General features: G+C 43.7%; 1 protein-coding gene across 1 annotated transcript in view; it reads left to right on the top strand.

Moving 5' to 3' along the window:
- LOC309566590 (homeobox protein DLX-6-like) overlaps positions 1-23,448 on the top strand; it is a 29,904-nt gene extending 6,456 nt beyond the window's left edge. Inside the window, exons 2-3 of the mRNA XM_082271784.1 lie at positions 16,623-16,816; positions 22,989-23,448. Coding sequence (XP_082127910.1) covers positions 16,623-16,816; positions 22,989-23,231 — 437 coding nt within the window. The 3' untranslated portion in view covers positions 23,232-23,448. The remainder of the gene's footprint in view (positions 1-16,622; positions 16,817-22,988) is intronic.
- The last annotated feature ends 347 nt before the right edge of the window (positions 23,449-23,795 follow it).

The following is a 23,795-nucleotide window of genomic DNA, read 5'->3' as shown; positions in this document are numbered from 1 at the left end:
ACACCGATAAAATGAAATCTTAGTGTGTGTTTGTTTGTTTTTTTCCTACTTTCACTACTTAATGGCTCTGTGATCTATGATATTGAGGCCCCCCAAACAGCTTTCCCACAGCCATATGGGCTATACACATGCCCCAGCCACTATAAGTGAATGGGGCCATGCCACAACTGTGTACAATGCATGTGGTTTCTGCTCTGTGGTGCAGGCTTTGAGGGGTCTAAACCAGCAGTAAGGAGGCAACATAACCCTGCCCATCTGATGGCTTATGAAAAGTGATCCGCTGTGGATCGCTCCTCAGAGGGCCAACACAAGTGTAACTGGGCCCCCTACTGTGTGTTTCTGCTTGTAACAGACTCCTCCCACCCCCCCCCCCCCCCCCCCTCTTCTGATTGTTTTGCAAATAGTGAATGTTCGTTGTGGTCATTTACGCTACGAATCCCATAGTCTCTAGTCCTTAATCCATCTTGGGCACAGGAAAGAGGGTGGTTACACTTTTTTTACTTACAGGAAGTCAGATCACGGCAACATCTTTTTTTATTTATTTTTTTTGTATTGCTTTAAGCATAGTCTTTGGGGGTTTAAACACAGAACTTCAGTCCTGCTCTGACTACGCTCCAGTGCCACCATTACTGTGTGTGATGCCAGCTTTCTGCCCAGCCTTCAGGACCTAGCAGAGCTCGTCTGTGCATGCGCAGGGAGTTTCCAATGCACAGGCAAAGAAGGGAAAGATGTCGGACTTTCCTGCTGTGCTTTGTGCACGAGCAATGGATTGGGAACTCATTGCATGCACAGATGCACCGTAAGTCTATCTCAGGAACCAGGTTCTGCAGCACATCTGCGCTAGGAGTGATATATTGTCAGATCACGTTCCACTGGGACTTCTAAGGCAAGTATTGGGTAAACCTAAATCCAAAAAACAGAACCTTCGACCTCCCCCTTTTTTTTTTTTTTTATTAAACCCTAACTGTTTCATAAAATCATATAGCAGCTGATGCATCGTACTTAGTATTGATCACTTATTCAGACTACCCCTAAATCCCAACATAGAGAAAATGAGATCAGTTTCATCATGCTTGACCTGTCTGTACTCATCCCCAATGGCAGGACTTCGATGCGTTTCAAATATCATAGCCAAATCTGGGGGAGGAGGGGGGGGGGCTGGGGTGCAATAGCAACGTCTTCATCTCCTCCTGTACAAGCATAAGCTGTGTCCGAACCACAGGTGCACACAGCAGAGAGTGGAAGGTAGCACAGCTCAGGACGGAGAGCGGGAGCTGCTGGAGTTAACTTTTCATATTAAGCTGGTGATTGTTGGCTAGGACCGCCCCTACCCTCCGTCCTGAGCTGTGCTGCCTCCTGCTCTCTGCTATACCATAAAGATGAGTGGAGTTGAGGGGGGGGGTGATTGGCACAGACTGATTGTCTCTGTGCATTGTGGGGTGTGGTATAAAAGCGAGGAGCACATGTGCTGAGGGGTGAGCAGAGTCCCGGAGGGAGGGCGGCTGCCTCCTCCTCTGTAGCAGTGGCACGTGGTCAAAGGCGATTGGCTTGGGGACCAGGAAGGTCCATGAGAGCTGACTGAGAGGGGTAGAGACACTGGAGACCCTCAAAAAACAGTATAGTGAGTACAGGGGATTGTGTCTAGGGGCCTGACCTGAAGGGAGCTACCCCGGTGTAGAATAGTCCGAGGACCGGTGTCAGCAGGTCAAGTGAAAGGGGGTATTAGGTGTGTATCCTGAAGATAATTCATCCTAACAAGTAATCCTAAATTCATATAAGTGGCAAGGTGAATCAGCAGCTCAGGACGGAGGGCGGGAGCTGCCGGAGTTAACTTTTCATATTAAGCTGGTGATTGTTGGCTAGGACCGCCCCTACTCTCCGTCCTGAGCTGTGCTGCCTCCTGCTCTCTGCTATACCATAAAGATGAGTGGAGTGGAGGGGGGGAGAGGACCGGCAAGTGTTGAGCTTAGTGGTTGGCAAAGGTACCTGTTCACGGTCTACCTGCCACCTGCACAGATCGCGAATGACAGGTTTCTGGCCCCCGTCTTACACTACACAGCCCTAACTTGACACTGCTGCCCCCACTTGACACTATCCCAACACCACTACAGATTTTATTTGTTTAATGTATAACATTAGGTTAATGATCTGCCGCTTGTAAAACAATGCCCATTTTAAACGAATGCCCCTGCCCACTGACTTTTTTTTTTTTTTTTTTACTGCGCTTACATCAGACAGGCTAGACCTACCCCTCTTGTATATTCTTTTCAGTAAAGTTGCATGGTCCAGGACCCCCAGCATCACATGATACAGATCAGCAAGACATCCACCATTCATCTTTGTCCTATAATGCTCCCAAGTTATAATAACATATATGTGGGTTGTAAATGGAGTCTGACTGCTTTTCTGCATCACTAGCAGACATGGTTCTGGATGGTGTTCGCTCTGTCTGCTGACAGTCCTCTACCTGTTACGCTTTTTAAAAATTAGACAATTCAACTGAAGCGTGCACATTCTCATCGAGTTTATTTTATCTGTAAAGTTACATCTTCCTCTGAAAGGATTGTCTTGATTTTACTTATGGATTTAGCTGGTTTCCTTTTTGATAGCTAAAAAGTATATATTCCCTTTTATTTATCACCTAGTAACCCTAGAAATAACACACTTCCTGCCCCTGGGTGGCAACGCTTACCCCTGCACTGTATCTATGTACTGAGCCATTGTTGTCACCCCATCCAAACATGTCTTCCTTTCTACTTACATGGGTGTGGGGGATTAAGTAGTTTACAAAAGGAAGATAAATTGTTTATAACACACTTGTCCCAGGGTGGTTATGTTCACCCCTTAATTGTATCTATAAAAGAAACCATGGTTGCCACCCAAATTGGACTTCAGACATGTCTCCCTTTTCTTCATCTTCAATGATTAGTCATTGAAGAGGACTTTCTTTCTTCTTCAATGTTTAGTAATTTACAGAAGTAACATTGTTTTAAGAACACATTTCCTGGGTGGCTATGTTCACCCCTCCACTGTATCTATTGAGGGAACCACCAAAGTTGTTATGCAGGTTAATCTTCAAACACGTTTCCCTTTCTTCATCTTAAGTACATGGGGGGAGGGGAAGGGAGGAATCGGTAGCTTACAAAAAGGAAGAGAAGATTGTTTGAAACACATTTTCTGTCCTTAAAGTGGAGTTCCACCCTAAAATTATACTTACCTCCATCTTCTTGCTCCGGGTCACCTGAAAAACAAATGAATAATCACAATTTTTTTTTTTTTACTTACCATGTTTAGAAGAAAATATACTTGCCTTACTTCCTCTTCCTCCCCTCGGCGGCCACGGCGATTCGTCACTTCCTGGCTTCCAATGATTCATGGGAGCTGAACGTCATCGCTCCCAGGAATCAATGCGCCTGCACCGGCCCCGACGTCAGTTCCGGTGCAGGCACCGTCATACCTTGCTAAACAGCTTCTGGGCATGCCCAGAAGCTGTGCAGGGATGACGCTGCGGCACCAGAAGTGACGGTAGGGCCGGTGCAATGCATTGTGGGACCGATGAAGATGGAGGAGGACAAAGAAGAGGACGCGCTGGCTTCAAGCTGCCCACACCTGAGATGGCAGCGCTGGACAATACATTTTCAAGGTAAGTATTTCTTCTAAAAGGTAAGTGCAACCCGGGACAGATCAGAGGCTATCCATTGTGGAATGCACTAGCCCTGACTGTCCCGGGGGTATTTTTATTAAAAAAAACTTTCCCAGGGTGGAACTCCGCTTTAATTGGCTGCGTTCATCTCACCCCTCCACTGTATCTATGGAGGAAGCCATTGTTGTCACCCAGGCTGGACTTCAAACAGGTCTTCTTTTCTACATCTCTGTAACATAGGGGTAGTGGACTTGTTTTAGAAAAGTAAGATATTTAAAAAAACACTTCCTGTCCCTGGGTGGCTATATTCCCCCCCCCGCCGAGGTCCGCCGGTCACTTGCGATCGTCCGTTACAGCGAGAGAAAGTCAGGCGGCTAATGTAAACAAAGCCGCCTGTCTTATCCCCTGTGTAACAGCAGAGATCATACGGTCCTGCTATGTAGGACCGTAGATCTCTGCTGTTAGATGTAAAGCCACATCCAATCACAGTTAGAAGCAGGCCCCTAGAGACACACTTAACCCCTCCTTCTCAAATAAAGTTAACCCCTTCCCTGCCAGTGTCATTTGTACAGTAACAGTGCATATGTATAGCACTGATTACTGTAGTAATGTCACTGGTACCCCCAAAAGTGTCAAAAATGTCAGTCAAGGGTCCTATCTGTCCGCCGCAATGTGGCAGTCCCGCAAACAAAATCACAGATCGCCGCCATTACTCGTTAAAAAAAAACAATAAAAATGACAACTTTCCCTTAGTTAGTAAACGCAATAACTTTTGCGCAAACCAATCAAAATACGCTTTTTGCTATTTATTTATTTTTTTTTTTTTTACCAAACATATGTAGCAGAAAACAAATTGGCCTAAAATGTGTAAAAAAATTAGATTTTTACATTTATTTTTTTGGGGAATTTCATATAAAAAAATGTGAAAAATATTGTTATTTTTGCAAAATTGTCGCTCTTTTTTTGTTTATAGCGCATGATCAAAAAATCGCACAGGTGATCAAATACCACCAAAAGAAAGCTCTGTTTGTGGGAAAAAAAGGACGTCAATTTCATTTGGGTACAGCGTCGCACGATCGCGCAATTGTCCGTTAAAGTCATGCAGTGCCGAATCGCAAAATAGGCCCTGGTCAGGAAGGGGGTAAAATCTTCCAGGGCTTAAGTGGTTAAACCAGGTATTGGTACTTTTGGCAGTGTGGGCAGGTGCGAATTCCTGCTGGAAAATGAAAATGAAATCAGCATCTCCATAAAGTTGGTCAGAAGAGGGAAGCATGAAGCGCTCGAGAATTTCCTGGTAGAGGGCTGCGCTGACTTTGGACTTGATAACACAGTGGACCAACATCGGCAGATTACATGGCTTCCCAAATCATCACTGACTGGAAAATGTTGCATTTCTTTTGGATATCATGGACGCAGCGTCTGGAGAGGCACAGAATCCAAGTTGTATGAGGTCCAGTGGGAAGTTTCACTTTTTTAATTGAATTACTGAAATTAACTTTGATCTAATTTATGAGGTGTATGTATACATTTATTTTTTAAGGCAAGCATTATAGTCACCTATTGCTGTTCTTAAGACCGCAGACAGTGGGCAGATTTGAAAACCAATAAACGGCCTGCTATTGGCTAAAAAAAATCTGCCTGCTGTCAATCACAAAGGCTCCACCCACTGTCTGCATCACTGGTTGCTAGGAAGCTGTCGACTGTGAAGTGACAGGCGGGGATAGGGTGGGCTGCTACAAAGCCTACAGAGACACTCTGCCTGTCTTTCTATGCCAATTTTAAATTTGTTTTAATTACATTCAGTTTCTTTTTTTTATGAAATGGAGGTAATGATTTTTAAATTTGGTAAAATAATAGTGCGCTTTTCTAAAAGTGGCACAACCTATCTGAATCTGCTACACAAACATTTGGTAAAACTACCTAAACTGGCGCAGGACCTTTGTTAACCCTTTTGCCGCCAGAGCCATTTTTCCAGGGTTTTTGTTTTGGCCTGAAGATTATGTAAACCCCAACCCAGACACCTTACCTAGAGAATAAAATATTGGTAGTTCCAATTTTTTATGTCACACGATATTAGCACAACTGTTTTTTTAAAAAATAAATGCTAAATATTGGTAAAAAATTAAGTCTAGGGCCCACAAATGCAATCCATGACCCAATTTTTTTGTAAACTATTGTAGCACTGCCTCCTTGAGGGCTGCTGGTTGATAGGTGTTCCTCAGCACTCCCGTGAACCGTCCAACCCACTCTAGGTTTCGACATTACTGTATATGTATAGCTTTAAGAAAACACTGACACAAGATAAATAAGGTTTTGCTGTTTTACTTAGTTATACCTGTTTATCCTTTATCAGTCAACTGAATCCCACCTAAACTAGCAGAATATCCATGAACAATGGTAAAACAATACTCTTAAGATTTGAAACAGTGACTGATAACCTTTATAATAATGCTATGATTGTTAGCTTAAAGGAAAACTTAGAGCTATCTTAGTGCTATTAATGTTCTAACTAGCAATGCTGTGAACAAATCAAGTGTGTCCCTTTTAAGATGTAGCAGGTGTCGACACCCCTCCCCTAGCAAGGCCTTGCTAAATCTTCACCGGCAGTTGGAGCTCTTTTTTTTTTTTTCCAAACAATTTTATTGAAAACTGTATTTTCAAAACAAATAAAAATATTAGTAGAACAGAGTACGCACAAAGTACATGCTCAATATCAGATCTAACAGAGGACAACTAACCAGCATAAGATACATGAAAATGCAATAAGGACCTGATATAGATTGGTATCATCCACAAAATCTTAAAACAGCTATAATATCCGTAAATTCTGGAAAATCTGTAAGAAGGAAGGGAACAACAAAAGTATAACCGAATGCCCATGGGGGAGAACAAACCCGTTCCTTCCATAATGCTGGAAAAGGAAATTCTAGGAGGGGTTCTACAACCTGTCAGGACAGTAGACAGCAAGAGAGGAAAGGGCTATGTAAAGCGAGGGAGCCTCGAATGGAGAGAGTCAGGGCGGACGGAGCAGGTCCTGGGGCAGACCCATATCCTGGATGCATGACACTCAGGAACGGTGATGGTGATCAAAATCCGGGTATGGAGATTGGGCTAAGGGTGCGCGCCGACCGGGCCCGTCGGGCGGTAAGTGGGCACCCAGCAGAAACGAGAGAGGGTGGGACGAGGAGGAGTGAAGGGAGGGAGGGATAAAGGAAGGGAAGGGGGGCAAGGAGGGGAGAGAGAAAAAAAAAGGGGGGGGGGGCGAGCCGAGTAGTAGAAGGTAGAGGCAATCTCCGAATAGGGAGATCATTTCACGCAACTGTGACTGGCTCAGAGGAGGATCCAAGGACAAGATCTACTATTTACAGACGGGCAAATTCCGGCGTGGATGTGTAGTGAATCCAACATGCCCAATTTGGTAGGGGAATCCTTTATAACGTGAATGCGTTCTTCCATTTCGGCCACCCTTTTAAGGCGTAAAAGCCACTGCTTGACGAAGGGGGCTTGTGTGGAGTTCCAGAGCACGGGAATGCATTGCCTGGCCGCATTCACCATGTGCACCGTGAGAGATTTTGAGTATGTTTTGCATGAGGTGGGGGAGTGGTGGGGGAGGTATTGGGCCAGTGTGAAAGCTAAATCATACGTGGTCACCTGTGTGATAATCCTGTGGACTTCCTGCCAGAAGGAAGTCAGGCTCGGGCAGGACCACAGAATGTGCAAAAGCGACCCAGTCTCTGACAGGCATCTCAAACAGGTCGGTGAGACCGAAGGAAAGAGATTATGTAAAAGTGTCGGAGTGCGATACCATGTAGAAACAATTTTGTATCCGCTTTCCTGAGTATTCACGTTTAGAGAGCCAGTTGGAGCTCTTATCACTGTCCAAAGTGATAATCTGTAATCCCAAGGGAGGTGATGTGTGCAATAATGTCTGCGGTCAGTGTGTTGATGGGAAAGGTTATACTGGCAGTCAGGATTGCACACAGGCACCCTCTCTCTCTCTCTCTCTCTCTCTCTCTCGGATGTCCATTCATGAGGGTCCTATAAGACAGGCGATGCGCTCTCCCACTCTCCGGCGTCTGGGAGTGAGCGATTCCTCAGGCTGCTCGTCTGGTCTTCACTCGCTTCCTCTTCAGTTATACTGTGACAGCATCCACAGTGTAGCTATTGGCATCTGCTCCGCTGAGAACGAGCTCCGCACTCGGGTTAGGCATTGTGTACTAGGCCTCAGTCACCATCAGTCCTGTACGCACACAACAGGCTGATCCGCATTCACTGGGTCCCGGAAGGAGAGCTTTCACACTGTGGAGCAGATAGGTTTATAGTCTCTCCCATGGTCTTTCGCTTCCCTGTTGCTCCCTGGGAGAACAGTTCCCCCAGCAATCCAGATAAGTCTGCTCTCGATTCAGAACTACATCTCCCACAATTCAGTTCTTCCACTTCCTGTGAGAGGCTGATCTCTTAAAGGGGCACACAGACAACTCCAACAGTAATGATAAGCCTATATATATTTTAGTAGTCTGATCCTGGCTACCCTCTACATAAGCATTTAGAAGTGTGTGTATAGATAGACGAGATTTGCTCTCCTTCTTTTTTTTTTTTTTCTTTGTGGGTTTGTTTTTTTGACCGGCTCTCTTTAAATAGACATCAGGGGTCTAAAAGACCCCTGATGTCTCACCTGTCCTCCAAATAAACTAATTAAATTCAGATTGCTTTCCATTAGTTCTCCAGGACCTAAAAGTGATGTTTTGGACAGTTGTAGGTAGGGTGTGGGTTGGGTGCAGCTTGGTGTGACAGCACAGTCAGGTGCAATGGAAAACTTGTATTGAAAAAAATACAGCAAAAGTTTGCAACAAACCCAGTGGGAAAGGTTGCCCACCTGCGTGCACGGTTTCCAGTAGTGTGAAGAGAGCAGGTATCAGCAGGACTGAAAGCCTCTGTAGAGCAGAATGCCCATCGGCTATTATGTGCCCAAGCGGGGTGATGTCCAAAAGAGTTGCGTCCCCACGATTTCCCTCATCAGGAACCTTTCCCTACCGCTAGTGCTGTCCCTAAGAGGTGGGGTACCTGTCACTGTTCTACCAAAGGGCCTTAAATAGGCTCTGCCTGACTGAAGATGACTGTAGTCACATGGGGTTGCAGCATCCAACCGGGGTTGCTTCTCCAGTGACACAGGAAACCATAGAAGAACTGTGTTCCTCTGGAATTCCTCTCCAGGTATGGGGTCACTGCAGATGTGTGCCACCTGAAGTGGAGAAAGTAGACTGCACTTGTCTAAACATTGCTTCCAGGCCATTAACAGAAAGGGGGAACTGGCAGCACTCACCGTGCTGGTTCCGAGTCCACCGATGGCAGTGGTGACCGTCACTGGGTGTGTGGAAGCAATCTTGTGGCTGCACAGCCGCCAAATCTCTTCCATCTGACGGTCAGCTTGTCAGATTTACACAGCCGCTAGGAATCTGTATAAACCCCACCCCCTACTGCAAATGACTTAGAATCTAAAACTGTGGCAGTAAAAGGGTTAAAGATTTATTATACCACCAGAAAAGTGTTGCTATTGGTTGGAGTTCCCCTGATGGTGACTGCTTTGCATTTTCAAGGGGTGATCATTTTTTGATGAAACGGGTTCATCCCACAGGAGGAGGTGACGTATTTGCTGCTAAATGTGTTGGATACTCTTGGTAATGAGTGGACAGAGCACGTCTCTCCTTAATTGATTGGCTTTAGGTTTTTTTGCCAAGCACTTTTGTGACCTAATTTTGCAATATAGTTTGTTGTGTTTTTTGTTTTTGTTTTTTTTTCATTGAAGATATCCTATGATGTCATCATGCATTCTATAGTATTTTTTAAAAGTTTTTAAGGTTATCGCACTATCATGAGTTTCTCACGTAGGCAGTGACCTATGTCTTGCCTGTCCCTCACCTGCCTCCTTGAGTGGTCTGTCAGTTCAGATCATTGAAGGTCTTAAACTGTCACTCCAAACCTTCTGTGCTATGTAGTTTTTCCACATTCCTGATATTTCACACTGGCCATTGGTGACCTTGACTGCCCCTTTGTATCCATTTTTTTTCTACCCTGCAAATACATTTTAGAGCGCGTATACCATATTAAACCATCAGCATTTAAATGAAGGAATTCTATACTAATAGAAATACCATAGATTTCAGTTACTAAACTTCTTGCGTCCTTTCAGAAATGAGTGTTCACAATGGATTTTTGACTATCAGTTGGTAATTTCTTGTGTGGGGTAAGGTGTTTTTTTTTTTGTTCTATCCCAATTCCTTTTTACTCAAGTCAGCTCGGACTATAGAGTGAATAAGATTTTGTGTCCCAAAACTTCATAGAGGCAGCAATAAATAGGAAAAAAAAATCTATCAGAACTAAAATGAAAAAACTGTGTACAGGGCCATCATTAGGGGGGTACAGGCAGTACACTTGTAAGGGGCCCGAGCTTTCAAGGGGGCCCAGCCTGTGGGCTGTATAGGGCCATGAAATATTTGGTTCGGCCCTCGTGCTGCTAACTTGGCTGAGCTGTCAGAACGGAGCCAATGTTTCCTGTATAGTTCCAGCCCTGTTCTGACAGTCTGAGTGACTCACAGGGGGAGTGATATCAAATGCACTCCGCCTGTGAGGAGACTAGCTGATACTGGAAGCATCTTCCTCCAGTGCGGCCACTTCCAAGTCTCTAGCCAGCAGTACCGACCAGCAGTACCGACCAGCAGTACCGACCAGCAGTACCGACCAGCAGTACCAGCCAGCAGTTCTTTTCAAAACTTACCACCGCAAAGAGTCTTCTGCGCTCCAGACTGACCGATGCAAACCTGGAAAACCAGTTGCGAGTAGTACCCTCAATACCAGCTAACATCTCACACCTCGCCAAAGAGAAGCAGTTCCAGCCATCACATTAGGGGTGAGGTAATTAAATGTTTGATCAGATGGAACGGGCTCATTTTTAAGTAAAAATTTCTATACGGCCACCGAATGCCACCGAATGATGTTATAAATATACAAATGGCCCTTGGCAAAAAAAAAAAAGGTTCCCCTACCCCTGCCCTACAGAATCAGCCATGATTAATTTTACTGGCACCAAATCAACCCCCCCTGCTCTTGCGGCGACAGCAACAGAGATGAGCCCGCAGTTGAATCTGACCAGCTCACTCCGCTTTGTTGCCTGCTGCTTCAAGGATAGTTGATGTTCATGTGATTGGGCAGCACTCGGGCAGAGGGTGTAGTCAGCTGGTCAATGGGGGAAGTGGCCCAAGCCCTTGCAGGTGCATGGAGCAGATACGGGTAAGTCAACGAATTGAATTTTGTGTGTGCAGTGATTTGCTTCTGCTGTGCCAGTTGTGCTGTTCTTTGTACTCACTTTATTTATTCTCCTGAGTCCTCAGATGGGACAAGCTGGCATGATGGAGTTGCAAAGTGAAAATGGATGAGGATGATTCTGGGTGAGGGAGGGAGAGTTACATTGTGGAGAGCCTCTTCATTATGTAACTCTCATTCCCACCCAGAATCATCCTCATCCATTTTCACAATGCAACTCCCTCATCCCAAACCTGGCCAGATTCATCCAACCCTCTCCACAATATATCACCATCCTCGCCCAGAATTATCCATCCCACACCACAATATATCACCACCCTCGCCCAGAATTATCCATCTCTTTCCACAATGTATCCTGATCCTCGCCCAGAATTTTCCATACATTTCAACAATGTATACCCATCCACACCCAGAATTATCCATCCCTTTCCACAACAATCTCTATCCCTATTCAGAATTATCCACAACTCTCCAGGATTCTGGGCGGGGATGGGGATACAGTGTAGAGAGGGATGGATAATTCTGGCCGGGGATGGGGATACAGTGTGGAAAGGGATGGATAATTCTGGGTGGGGATGGGGATACAGTGTAGAGAGGGATGGATAATTCTGGGCGGGGATGGGGATACAGTGTAGAGAGGGATGGATAATTCTGGCCGGGGATGGGGATACAGTGTGGAAAGGGATGAATAATTCTGGGTGGGGATGGGGAATACACTTTTCATTTTCATATGTTAAGTATTAAGGGTGTTAAAAGTGGGTGCACTGAAGGACTCAGTGGGATGGCCAGTGGGCAGATTTGATGGGAGGGCCAGTGGGCGGGCCATGGGGAATGTTGGTGGTCCCAGGCCTAAAGCTTTGTAAGGGGCCCCAAAATGTCATATGTATGTGCTGCTAACCTGTCCTGGAGCTGTCCAACTCCAGTCCTCCCTTTCTGACACATCAGGTGCACAAGTAAAAATCAGTATACATACAGTATCTCAAAAGTGAGTACACCCCTCACATTTTTGTAAATATTTTATTATATCTTTTCATGTGACAACACTGAAGAAATTACACTTTGCTACAATGTAAAGTAGTGAGTGTAAATTTGTTATCTCAAAATAACTCAACACACAGCCATTAATGTCTGAACCGCTGGCAACAAAAGTGAGTACACCCCTAAGTTAAAATGTCCAAATTGGGCCCAGTTAGCCATTTTCCCTCCTCGGTGTCATGTGACTCATTGGTTTTACAAGGTCTCATGTGAATGGGGAGCAGGTGTGTTAAATTTGGTGTTATCACTCTCACTCTCTCATACTGGTCACTTCAACATGGCACCTCATGGCAAAGAACTCTCTGAGGATCTGAAAAAGAGAATTGTTACTCTACATAAAGATGGCCTAGGCTATAAGATTGCCAAGACCCTGAAACTGAGCTGCAGCACAGTGGCCAAGACCATACAGTGGTTTAACAGGACAGATTCCACTCAAAGCAGGCCTTGCCATGGTCGACCAAAGAAGTTAAGTTCCTGTGCTCAGGGTTATATCCAGAGGTTGTCTTTGGGAATAGACGTATGAGTGCTGCCAGCATTGCTGCAGAGGTTAAAGGGGTGGGGGGTCAGCCTGTCAGTGCTCAGACCATACGCTGCATCTAATTGGTCCGCATGTATGTCGTCCCAGAACGAAGCCTCTTCTAAAGATGATGCACCAGAAAGGCCGCAAACAGTTTGCTGTAGAAAAGCAGACTAAGGACATGGATTACTGGAACCATGTCCTGTGGTCTGATGAGACCGAGATAAAATTATTTAGTTCAGATGGTGTCAAGCATGTGTGGCGGGAACCAGGTGAGGAGTACAAAGACAAGTGTGTCCTGCCTACAGTCAAACATGGTGGTGGGAGTGTCATGGTCTGGGGCGGCATGAGTGCTGCCGGCACTGGGGAGCTACAGTTCATTGAGGGAACCATGAATGCCAACATGTACTGTGACATACTGAAGCAGAGCATAATCCCCCTCCCTTCAGAGACTGGGTCACAGGGCAATATTCCAACATAACAGCCACAAACACACCTCCATGACGAACAACTGCCTTGCTAAAGAAGCTAATGGTAAAGGTGATGGACTGGCCAAATGTCTCCAGACCTAAACCCTATTGAGCATCTGTGGGGCATCCTCAAATGGAAGGTGGAGGAGCTCCGTGATGTTGTCATGGAGGAGTGGAAGAGGACTCCAATGGCAACCAGTGAAGCGCTGGGAAACTCTGTGCCAAAGAGGATTAAGGCAGTGCTGGAAAATAATGGTGGCCACACAAAATATTGACACTTTGGGCCCAATTTTAAAATTTGGAATTAGGGGTGTACTCACTTTTGTTGCCAGTGGTTTAGACATTAATGGCTGTGTGAGTTATTTTGAGGGGACAGCAAATTTACACTGTTATACAAGCTGTACGCTCACTACTTTACATTGTAGCAAATTGTCATTCCTTCAGTGTTGTCACATGAAAAGATATAATAAAATATTTAAAAAATTTGAGGGGTGTACTCAATTTTGTGAGATACTGTATACACACACACACACACACGGAAAACCATTCAATACGGGAGGAATTAGAAGGCCCTACTCTTTAGAGCTTACAATCTAAAAGGGAGGGTCAAGTGAAAAAGAGAGCAATGTGGGCGATGAGCTGATGGAGAAAATGGAAGTACAGTTGTTAGGTGTGGGTAGGAAAGGCTTCTCTGAAGAAGAGGTTTTTGAGGGATTGTCTAAAAGCTAGTAGGAGATAATTGGAAAGATTGGGGTAAGGAATTCCATAGGATTGGAGAGGCTCTGGAAAAGTCCTGTAGGTGAGCATTGGGAGGAGGTGACGAGGGAGCTAGAGAGCAGGAGGAACGAAGATGGCGATTAGGTTGGTATTTTGATACTAGGCTAGTGATGTAGGTGGGGGCTAAATTTGTGGATGACTTTGTAAGATGTTAGCATTTTGAATTTAATTTGTTGGGTGAGCGGAAGCCAGTGGAGGGTTTGACAGAGGAGTAGCGGACACTGAGCGATTGGTAAGGTGGATGAGTCTGGCAGCACCATTATATTTTTTTAGCAAAGACTCTGGAGAATAAAATAGCAGTTGTTGCAATATATATATATTTTTTTGTCACGCGGTATTTGCGCAGCAGTCTTTCAAACGCAATTGTTGTGGAAAAAATAAATTTCACTGCATTTCAAAAAACTAAACCGTAAAATTAGCCCCATTTTTTTTGTATATTGTGAAAGATGTTACGCCGAGTAAGTAGAGACCTAACGTTGCAGTTTTAAATTGCGCACACTTGTAGAATGGCGACAAATGACGGTACTTAAAAATCTCCATAAGCGTCGCTTTAACATTTTTTAACAGTTACCATTTTAGAGTTAGAGGAGGTATTTTTCTAGAAGTTATTGCTCTGCTCTGGCGATCACGGCGATACCTCACATGTGTGGTTGAACACCATTTTAATTTGCGGGTGCGACTTAGGTATGCATTTTCTTTTGTGCGTGAGCTCACAGTGCCGGGGGCGCTTTAACAACAATTTTTTTTTTTTTGTTTCACACAGCGCTAAAAGGAAAAAAAAATTAAATAAATCTGATCCCTTTACTGTCACAAGGAATGTAAACATCCCATGTGACAGTAATAGGCAGTGACAGGTACTCTTTATGGAGGGACTCAAGACCCATCCACTGCACTTCAAAGTATTCAAAATGCCAAAATCTGCATTTTTGAATACTGGCAGTTTTTTTTTTTAAATCAGCGCTGTTAGCAGCCGAGTAAACCAGAAGTGACGTCGCTTCCGGGTTACTACATTGGAGACCCGATCAAAGCCGAATCCGGCTATGTTCGGGACTCCAACCAGCCGACGGATGTGCCGGCTTGTTGCTCGGGTCTCCCGGTGGGACGGGAGACCCAGGCAGAGCCGTAGGAGGGGGGAACGGGGGGCATCCCCTCCCGCTCGCTGGGATAACGGCCGAGTGGCTGCTGAGGCACATCGGCTGTTATCTCCTGAAAGCCGACCGGTAACGGGTTTATGCCTGCAGCTGCAGGCATCCTGCTGATACAACCGCTTCTGCAAGCAGACGTACAGGTACATCGATTTGCGGTAAGTGGTTAACATTCACATTAAAAAAGATGCACACATTACAGGATTTGAAGAACCTTATGGGTTTGGTGCAGCTGTTTGCGTTAAAACTCTTTCTCTTTCATTAAAAGTTCATACTAAGCCATCCAGAAAAGTACAGAGGGAGGGAGACAAACTGGGTAGAATCCTTCCCCTGACCCATTTAGGCCTGGTTCACACTGGTGCGACAATCTCTCTGACTTGGAGATCACAAGTTTAATAACATGTAAAAATCAATGTTTCCTTATAAGAGCCATCTTAACTGGTCTGACTTTGGAAAAGGTTCCTACACTACTTTGGTTCTATGGATTTCAGCCCATAGAAGTATCCTAACTAATGTTAGCAAATCAAAATGTATGGGGAAAAAAAAATGGTGCAGGGTTCACCCCCCCCCCCCCCCCCCCAATCCATATTAAACCCAAGTAGCACTCATCTCAAGTCCGATCCTATTCATTTAAGTCTGACCAATGTCTGACAGATGTTTCAGGGCAAAGTCAGATCGGAAGTTGCACGACGTTCATGTTGAAGCGGTGTGAACCCGACCTCAATGACATTTGCAATCCTTAACCGCGGCTACTAAACTTTTGTAGTTGTGTGGTGGTTTTTTTTTTTTTTTTTTTTTTACGAAATTATCCTGGAACATGTGAAAATGGCATAAAGCTCCATCTGCTGGATCTGAAATATTTTTGTGGTTTCCCACCTAACGTGTTCATAACATTACTATTTTTTTGATGTTCAGCGATCTACTGACACTTTGTTTTAGAGCAGTGCTGCTACAACTTTTTTTATCTTCTAAATTTTGATATTTTTCCCTAATCCACCTTCTGTTTATTGCTAGTTAGTCCTAGCTAGACCTTCCCTAGTTTTCCCATGGTACTCAGGTAATTTAAAGTTTTCATCGCAGAGATGGGGTTTACAAAAATGCCTTCTGCACTGCACTTATCTGAAGTAAAATGTTATTGGATTCAATATCTGTCAACATCGGTCTCTGCAAGGACACAAGTTTTTTCTATGTGCCATGATCATACGGCTATGGTAGTGTCACAAGAGTGGGTGGGGTGGTTTTTTTTTTTTTTGCACCAAAAAAATGCATACATGTTGATTTTCTGTGTAGGAAAAAATACGCACAGGATACCAGTGTTGTGATATGAACAGGGAAAAAAATGATGTTCTTGGTTTTCTTGCAGAAACCGGTACAGAAAAATGCACGTCTCTATACATGGTGTGAATGAGACCTGAAGCTGCCTTTTGGGTTCTGCAAAGTCAACAAGTGGCCATACTGTCCAAACAGACTGGGTCTAAGGAGGATTGTAATTACATTTTATTGACATTTAAAACTGAGCAAGAGCAGTCAAAATTGTACCTCCTTACACATCCAGCAATTAATATAGCTAGAAAAGCATCCTTTCTATCCTGCATAGACATTAACAACTTTATTCCACCTCTAATGCATCAACAAAGTCAACATTCTTTAAATATAAAAATAATTTTCAAATTCATTTTGGTCATAATTTTAGCGTCCTTACCATTATCTTCCAGAGCTGGAGAAATCCACGGTGATAGAAAATGGCGAAATCCGAATTAATGGAAAAGGAAAGAAAGTCAGGAAACCTCGAACAATATACTCCAGTTTACAGCTGCAGGCCCTCAACCAGAGGTTCCAGCAAACGCAGTATTTAGCCCTTCCGGAAAGGGCAGAGCTTGCTGCACAACTTGGCTTGACGCAGACTCAGGTGAGAACCAAGGGGCTAGGGGTAGATGTCTATATTCTATATTGGAGGATCTGGATTTTCAATGGCAATGCTCTTCAGCTAGGTGAGAAATTGATTAGAGAAGGGCAGACCATAAGATCCAAGGAGAGATGTGTGCTTGTCCAGGAGTGGGTGTCCAGCACCAGGACCCACTGAAATTTGGCCTACTCACAGGCAGATCTTCCAGCGAGCTGAAGGGGTTTTTGTTTTTATGTGATTGACGGCTGTAGGCCATGCTTACTTACTTTTTTCTGGGCCATTTATAGCCACACCTAGTACCAAATCTCAAATTTTATATATCTTCTTTTTCTATTCTACATTTTTCCATTTTCTCATTTTCTATATTTTATTTGTACACACTTAAAGCGTAACTACATTGAATCTGGGCACCACAAACCAAAAATGCTATTTAATTTTTGACATTGAAAGTAATTCTAGTCAACACTTAAAAAAAAAAAAAAAAAAAAAAATTATGGACTTTGAGCTTTAAAGTATATCCAAAACAAAAACTTTTTTTCATTTTTGGAAGGAGCAGGGAGTGGTTACAACCTTTTTTTTATAATTTAGTTATGCATCTGTAAACCATAGTTTACATACCATAGTTATGCATCTGTAAACATCCTGTCCTGTAGACCCAAAAAAGTGAGGGGAAATTGAGTCCCAATAGATGTCCCCTCGTGTGGGGGACAACTCAAAATGTTAGCTTTCACAGCACTTTTTGCCTTGGGGTCAACAGTCATCTGGGCTAGGGGTGAGCTTGGGTGTGGTCCAAACTTGTGCTCAGTCAAACCCGGAAGGAAGTTGTCAGTGCCGAGCTGATCAGCTTCAGCCAAAGCATTCCCAAGGCATACGCAAAGGGGACCAAATCTAAGCTGAACCCTAGCTCATCCCTGATTAGGACCAGGTCTAGACTGGCCTACTGGGAAATTTTCCGGTAGGCCGGCATGACCGCCTGGCCTGGGGTTGCAGCAGCGCCCGCAAAAAAATATGGCTGCGGCTGGGCCAACATGTCAACTGCGCACGCGCCGCAGCTGCTCTGGAAAGCCGTACACGCTCGGCCATTCTCAGGCAGGTGGGCGCATGCGCAGTAACGTAGTGGCACCATGCCCGCAGCCCCTGCCTCTCCTGTACCATGCCCGCACTTTTACCACTCTTAACCAGCATTTGCTCTTATAAAGCTCTATGTGCTTTCATATCTGTCTTATCTACATGTAATACACTGTTCAAATTGTGCTTTAAAAATGCATGATTTTTCCCTTTTTATGAACAAGAAAATAATGACGTTATGCTGTTGGTTTGGTATAGTCCTTGCTATGGGGCTGGTATGACATTATTTCCAGGGCTGGTTTTTACACCCAGTCCGGCCCTGATTAGGACTAGGGATGGGCGAACGGAAGCTTTTTTTTTTTTTTTGAAGGGGGCTTCCAGATCCTTGTTGAAGGGGGCTTCCAGATTCCAATAAGCCATCCGCAGACGCAGACAACCCCAGCCCAGGGTTGTCGGGAAGAGGCCCATCAACCTAGGGACCAGATGCTCTGGGGTGGGGGGGGAGCAGAGCCACCCCCCACCATGTTGAGGGCATGGGGGCTGCTCCCTCGGCCCCCCCCCTTTCCTGACCTGCCTGCTCGGATAAGGGTCTGGTATGGATCTTGGGGAGGGCCCCCTGTGCCGTGTTTTTTTTTTTTTTTGCCAGCAATTGTAACCTTGAGTCACTTCAAATGGGATTTTTGTCTTTAGAAAATGTCATTTTTGCTGTAGCATGTTCTGTATATGCTACAAATGCGCCACTTTACAGGCACATTAAGGGGATCCCCCCAGGCACTATATTTAAAGGAATTTTTCACTTTATTGTTGCACTTTAATCATCATTAAAATCTCTGCTCCTAAAAAAGAATTGTTTAAAAAAAAAAGATTGATACATGTCCCCCAGGGCAGTACCCAGACCCCCATACCCCTTTTAATGGCCAATTACTTGCATTTACGTCTTCAAAATGGGCACTTTTGTTTTTTTCTTTTCCTGTTTGCCTCCCATAGACTTTAATGGGGTTCGCTGTTCGGGGTAGAACATTTCCCCTGCTCGGGAGTTCTGCTGCGGGGTTGTTCGGCCCATCCCTGATTAGGACAAGTAGGCTGAATCTAATTTTATTATGTTATACCAGTTCTAGGGACAACTCTCCATATCCACATCCTAAGTATATATCAAATTGTAGGCAAAAAGGGCAAAGAAACACCTACATAAAAAAACAGGACTTTATAGGATATGGGGTTGTTGCTGAGATGAACACATACACAATATAATATATGTTATTTTTTATATACGTTATATTGTGTGTGTGCTCATCTCAGAGACAACCCCTATATCCTATAAAGTCCTGTTTTTTATAAAGGGGTTTCTTCCCCTTTTTGTACCTACAATTTAAAATAGGCTGAATCTACCCTGCATGGACTGCATTAAAAACCTTACACATGTTCAAATCTTTCAAAATTTTTGGTTTTTCATTCACTCTAAAGTTCAAGAGAAAAAAAACCTTTGCAGTGTTGTGTACAACAGAGGGCTTTTGGTCCTACATTGTATGTGTCTGTGTTAGAGATGGGCTGAACGACCCCCTGTTAGGTTCACGTCAGAGCTCATGAACATTGCAGTTCGAACCCGAACGACAAACCCAATTGAAGTCTGTGGGACCTGAACAGGAAAAATCAAAGTCCCCAATTTTGAAGGCTTATACAAGTTATTGGCCATAAAAAGGTTATGGGGGCCCAGCTACTGCCCTGGAGGACATCTACCAAAACAAAAACTTTTAGATGGTTTTTAAAGGAGCCGTGATTTTAATGATGATTAAGGTGAAACTATTAAAAATTTAAAATTCCTTTAAACATGGTGCCTGGCGGGGTCCCCTTAGTCTGCCTGTAAGTAAAGTGGCACACCTGTAGCATGTATAGAAGCTGCTGCAGCAAAACTTAAATTTTATAAAGAAAAAAGACCTTTTAAATAGATTTTCCTTGCAAGCTTTCTTTATTTAGTAAACCACGGCTTGGGGAGCCAGTCTGTTTGATGAGGCTACATTTTAGGGTACTCGAAACAAGATTAGAGATTTTTTTTTTTTATAAATTCTGGTGGCCCTTTTGGCAGAATTTGGATAGAAAAAAACATTTTTATTACACCACCGTGAGCAACCCTAATGTAAAGAAGCCAAGATTACCTTTTTTTTTATTATTATTATTATTTTTTTTTTTTTTTGGGGTAAAATCTGGTCGTTCGCAGACTTTGAATAGTAGTAACCAGTGTGAAAAAAATAGTTTTGGGGGGCTGGTGCCTTCACCCTGTAACCTTCTAGAGGTACTCTTGGTGAAAGGAAGATAGGGCCTTGCTGTAAAAGATTACAATTTGATGCATGTTTGGCAAAAATTGGTTCTTGGGTGTTCATTGTACCCATGAAACCTATACCATAAAATCAACACACAAAGCTAGGCAGCCTAGACAGTCTTGCAGAGATTCAAGATCCCAATAACACTTAATCTGCGACATTGGCATCAGGGGCTTGATAGCTGCTGCTAATCCAGGACTGATTCTTTGATCTGTCACAAAACCTCCGGCAGCACTGCATTCCTATTCGGAAAGCACGCTGGATGCAGGGCAGCCCAGCAGCTCCATTGCATACTGGGCATGTTCTGGCCAGTAGTCTATTCTCATGACCCAGAAACCCAGTGCATGTCTACTGGAAAGCTCTCCATGTCTATTTTAGCCCCTAGATAATCTTCCACCATTCGATGCAGATGCGACCAATGGGATGTTAAAGCTGACGGCTCTGGGGGCCGAGGACTAAAAAGATTTTGAAATGCATCACTGAGGTGGTCCCATCTGCACCGCTCCTCCTTTGACCAATAGAAGCCTCAAAATAAGCTTTTCTTTAAGACTGTTAACTATCAGAGTCTGGAAAGGTATTTACATAAACTCCTCTTTAAGGTCTGCTTAAGATATTTCATCCTTTACTCCCTCTGCGAGTGCAGGATGAGTTCTGAGACTCTCCCCCCTGTAACAGTGGTCAAGGAGGGTTGCCAACAATGATCTTTATCCTTGAAGCTATGAATTCTTGGATCCTTTTGCAGGCTTTGAAGAATAAGGGAGCCCCATGCACCACAAGCTTGCAAGGGCATGAGAAGCAGAGTCCTTGGGGTATACAACACTAAATTTTATGTAAAGTGGTGTTAAACACTGCACTACACAAACACTACACTGACACACTATTCTCACACACTATACTAACGGTACACTAACACTCTACAATCACAAAAGGTGAACACATTAACACACTAGTAGCAAAATGAGCCCTGCTCGATCTCCAACTTCACACTGCAAAGGCTTCCGTTGGGAAGGAACCTTTTTTTTTTTTTTTTTTTTTTTTTTTTTTTTTTTAGTGTGGGGTGGGACTAAGAGTACTGAGTCCTTATTGGAGAAAGTCCTCGTCGCTTTGTCCAATCAGGGCTCTGACAGTGCTAATTGGTTAAGCCTTTGTCAGGTGCAAGGCTTCATCCAATTAGGGCCCTAGAATGTACTGTGAAGCTGCAGTGCATTGTAGGGCACTCTCTGGGCTAACATCCTGCTGAGCTACCCGCATATTCGGATGTTCGTTTAACAGGCGAAACTCGGGCTGAACTTTTTCTTGGCTCGAACTGTTTATCCTTCTCTAGTCTGCGTCTGCAGCACCTTAGGGAAGAGGCTTCAGAGAACCGGTTACACAGATGGAGGGACCCTGGCAGAGTGAGGAATCGGTTATTTTGGAACCCCCAAACATTTAAAATAAGTTAGTGTGTAATAAATACTAAAAAAAAGTAACGTGTAAATAAAGAATATTACAATTTTTTTATTTTTGCAGAGGCCCTGGCGAATATAATGGTGGCTGTTGCAAATTTTATATCATGCTGTATTTGTGCAGCAGTTTTTCAAATACAATTTTATTTTAAAAAATTACATTTTAATTAAAAAATAAATATATATATATATATAACATTTATTTATTTTTTTTTTTTTCATACATACATATATACTCACCATTTTTTCCATAAAATATGAAAGATGTTACACCAAGTAAACAGATATCTAACATGTCATGTTTTAAAATTGCGCACATTCTTGGCGCCAAGCTATGGTACTTAAAAATGACTAAATCTCCATAGGCGATGCTTTAAAGGTTTTCCAGGTTACCAGTTTAGAGTTAGTTCTACTGCTAAAGTTATTGCTATTGCTCTGACATTTGAATACTTCCATAGGTGGTGCAAACACAGTTTACATATGTGGGCATGACCTATGTATGCGGTCGCTTCTGTGCGGGGGGAGGGGGGCCGCCTTTGTAAATTTTTATTTTTACTCTGTTCCTTTAAGTGGTGTGTGGGTGTTCCCCCCCCAGCAGTGTTACAAGGAATGTAAACATCCCATTAATAAAGATCCCACATCTCTCCTCTACAATAAAAAACATCAGATCAAAATAAAAAAAAAAACAAAAAAAAACCTTGTTTAAATTGGCCCTGAACCAGAAGACAGAGGAAATAACAGCCATCATGACGTTGCTCCATGCCTCCTAGCCCATTTTTGCCGACGCAACCATAGTATTTGTTCTCGGGCTTACCGATGAGCCAGGTAAGCCTGAGAACCACTGGAAAGCAGCTAATCAGCTGCTTGGATCACTTTTAGCAGAATTGCCTGCTAAAAATGTGAATACTGGGGTTATGGCATTTTGCTGCAGCCAAAACCCTGGTTTTCTACTGTAAAAACATGACCTAAATTCCCAGTTAGGAGGTTGGCAAGTTTTAAACCCCTGAGGTGCCCCCCTTATCCCCATTGCAAGTGTTAAAACTTGCCAGCCGCCTAACTGGGAATTTTTAAGGGGTGTTTTTTGTTTTTTGTTTGTTCTTGTGCCCAAAGTTTGGCTTTAAGGATTGTTTGGAAAGTTTAAAAAAAATAAAAATCTTATTAAATTTGGAAGTCTACACATTATGGAGGCATTTTCAATTTATGGAAGCCCTAGAATCAGCCAGTGTAAGATCATGACCATGGTGGGAGTCCTGAAAAAGTGATTTGTGGCTAATGTTTTTAGTGTGTTACTCTGTAATATTTTCAAATGTGAAAAAAAATCTATATTCTTTGTTTTATTATTAGGTGAAGATCTGGTTTCAGAACAAGAGATCCAAGTACAAAAAAGTTGTCAAGCAAGGTCCAAGTGCCCAAGATGGAGATCAGTCTCAGAATTCATCATCGGTTTCTCCGTGCTCCCCTAACGCTCCTCCAATGTGGGACTTTCCTACGGCTGGAAGAACTGCCCCCATGCCCCCTGATTACTTGAACAATTTCAACTCTTGGTACCAGAATCCGGATGCTCTTTCCAGACCGCCAATGTTATAATGAGAAGAACTGTCAAATATTTGACCTTGCTAGGTACCACAAGGATAAATGAGCTAATATGGGATCGCTGTACCAGAGTGACGGTTTACAGAAGTGATTCCAATTCAAGCCCTGTCTTCCATCTCGTAATGACTGATACTGATGACCCTCCCCCCCTACCATCTATACTTATCAATCACTAGTAGGTGATCCGAATGGACTTCATAAAGTTCTCCAAATTTCAGAAGAGATGAACCGCTCGAACAATACCATAACCATTATAAAGTACAAATGTAGTCAGGTTACAAATATCCACCCTTCTGCTCATTGACTTCTGTAGCTGAGGGCTGTATAAAACCTGAGCCTTTATTCGAGGTCCGCTGTATTAGAGGGGAGGTAGACTTTATTGCAGAGTTCAGCATGCAGTAAGCAAACACGGCTTTGTGAATTAGAAGCAAGCTTTCTCTATCAGGCTTAGGAGGACTAGGAACTTGACATTACAGAAATTCATTAAGTGGGTCAACGGTGGACATAGTCAGCAGAAGACCCCTAGGGGAGCAAAATTTTGCCTCCCCCTCTTCTATT

This window comes from Pelophylax lessonae (assembly GCF_965119305.1).
Source record: "Pelophylax lessonae genome assembly, chromosome: 11".
NCBI classification, from domain to species: Eukaryota; Metazoa; Chordata; class Amphibia; order Anura; family Ranidae; genus Pelophylax; species Pelophylax lessonae.
This window is presented reverse-complemented; position numbering and strand designations above follow the sequence as displayed.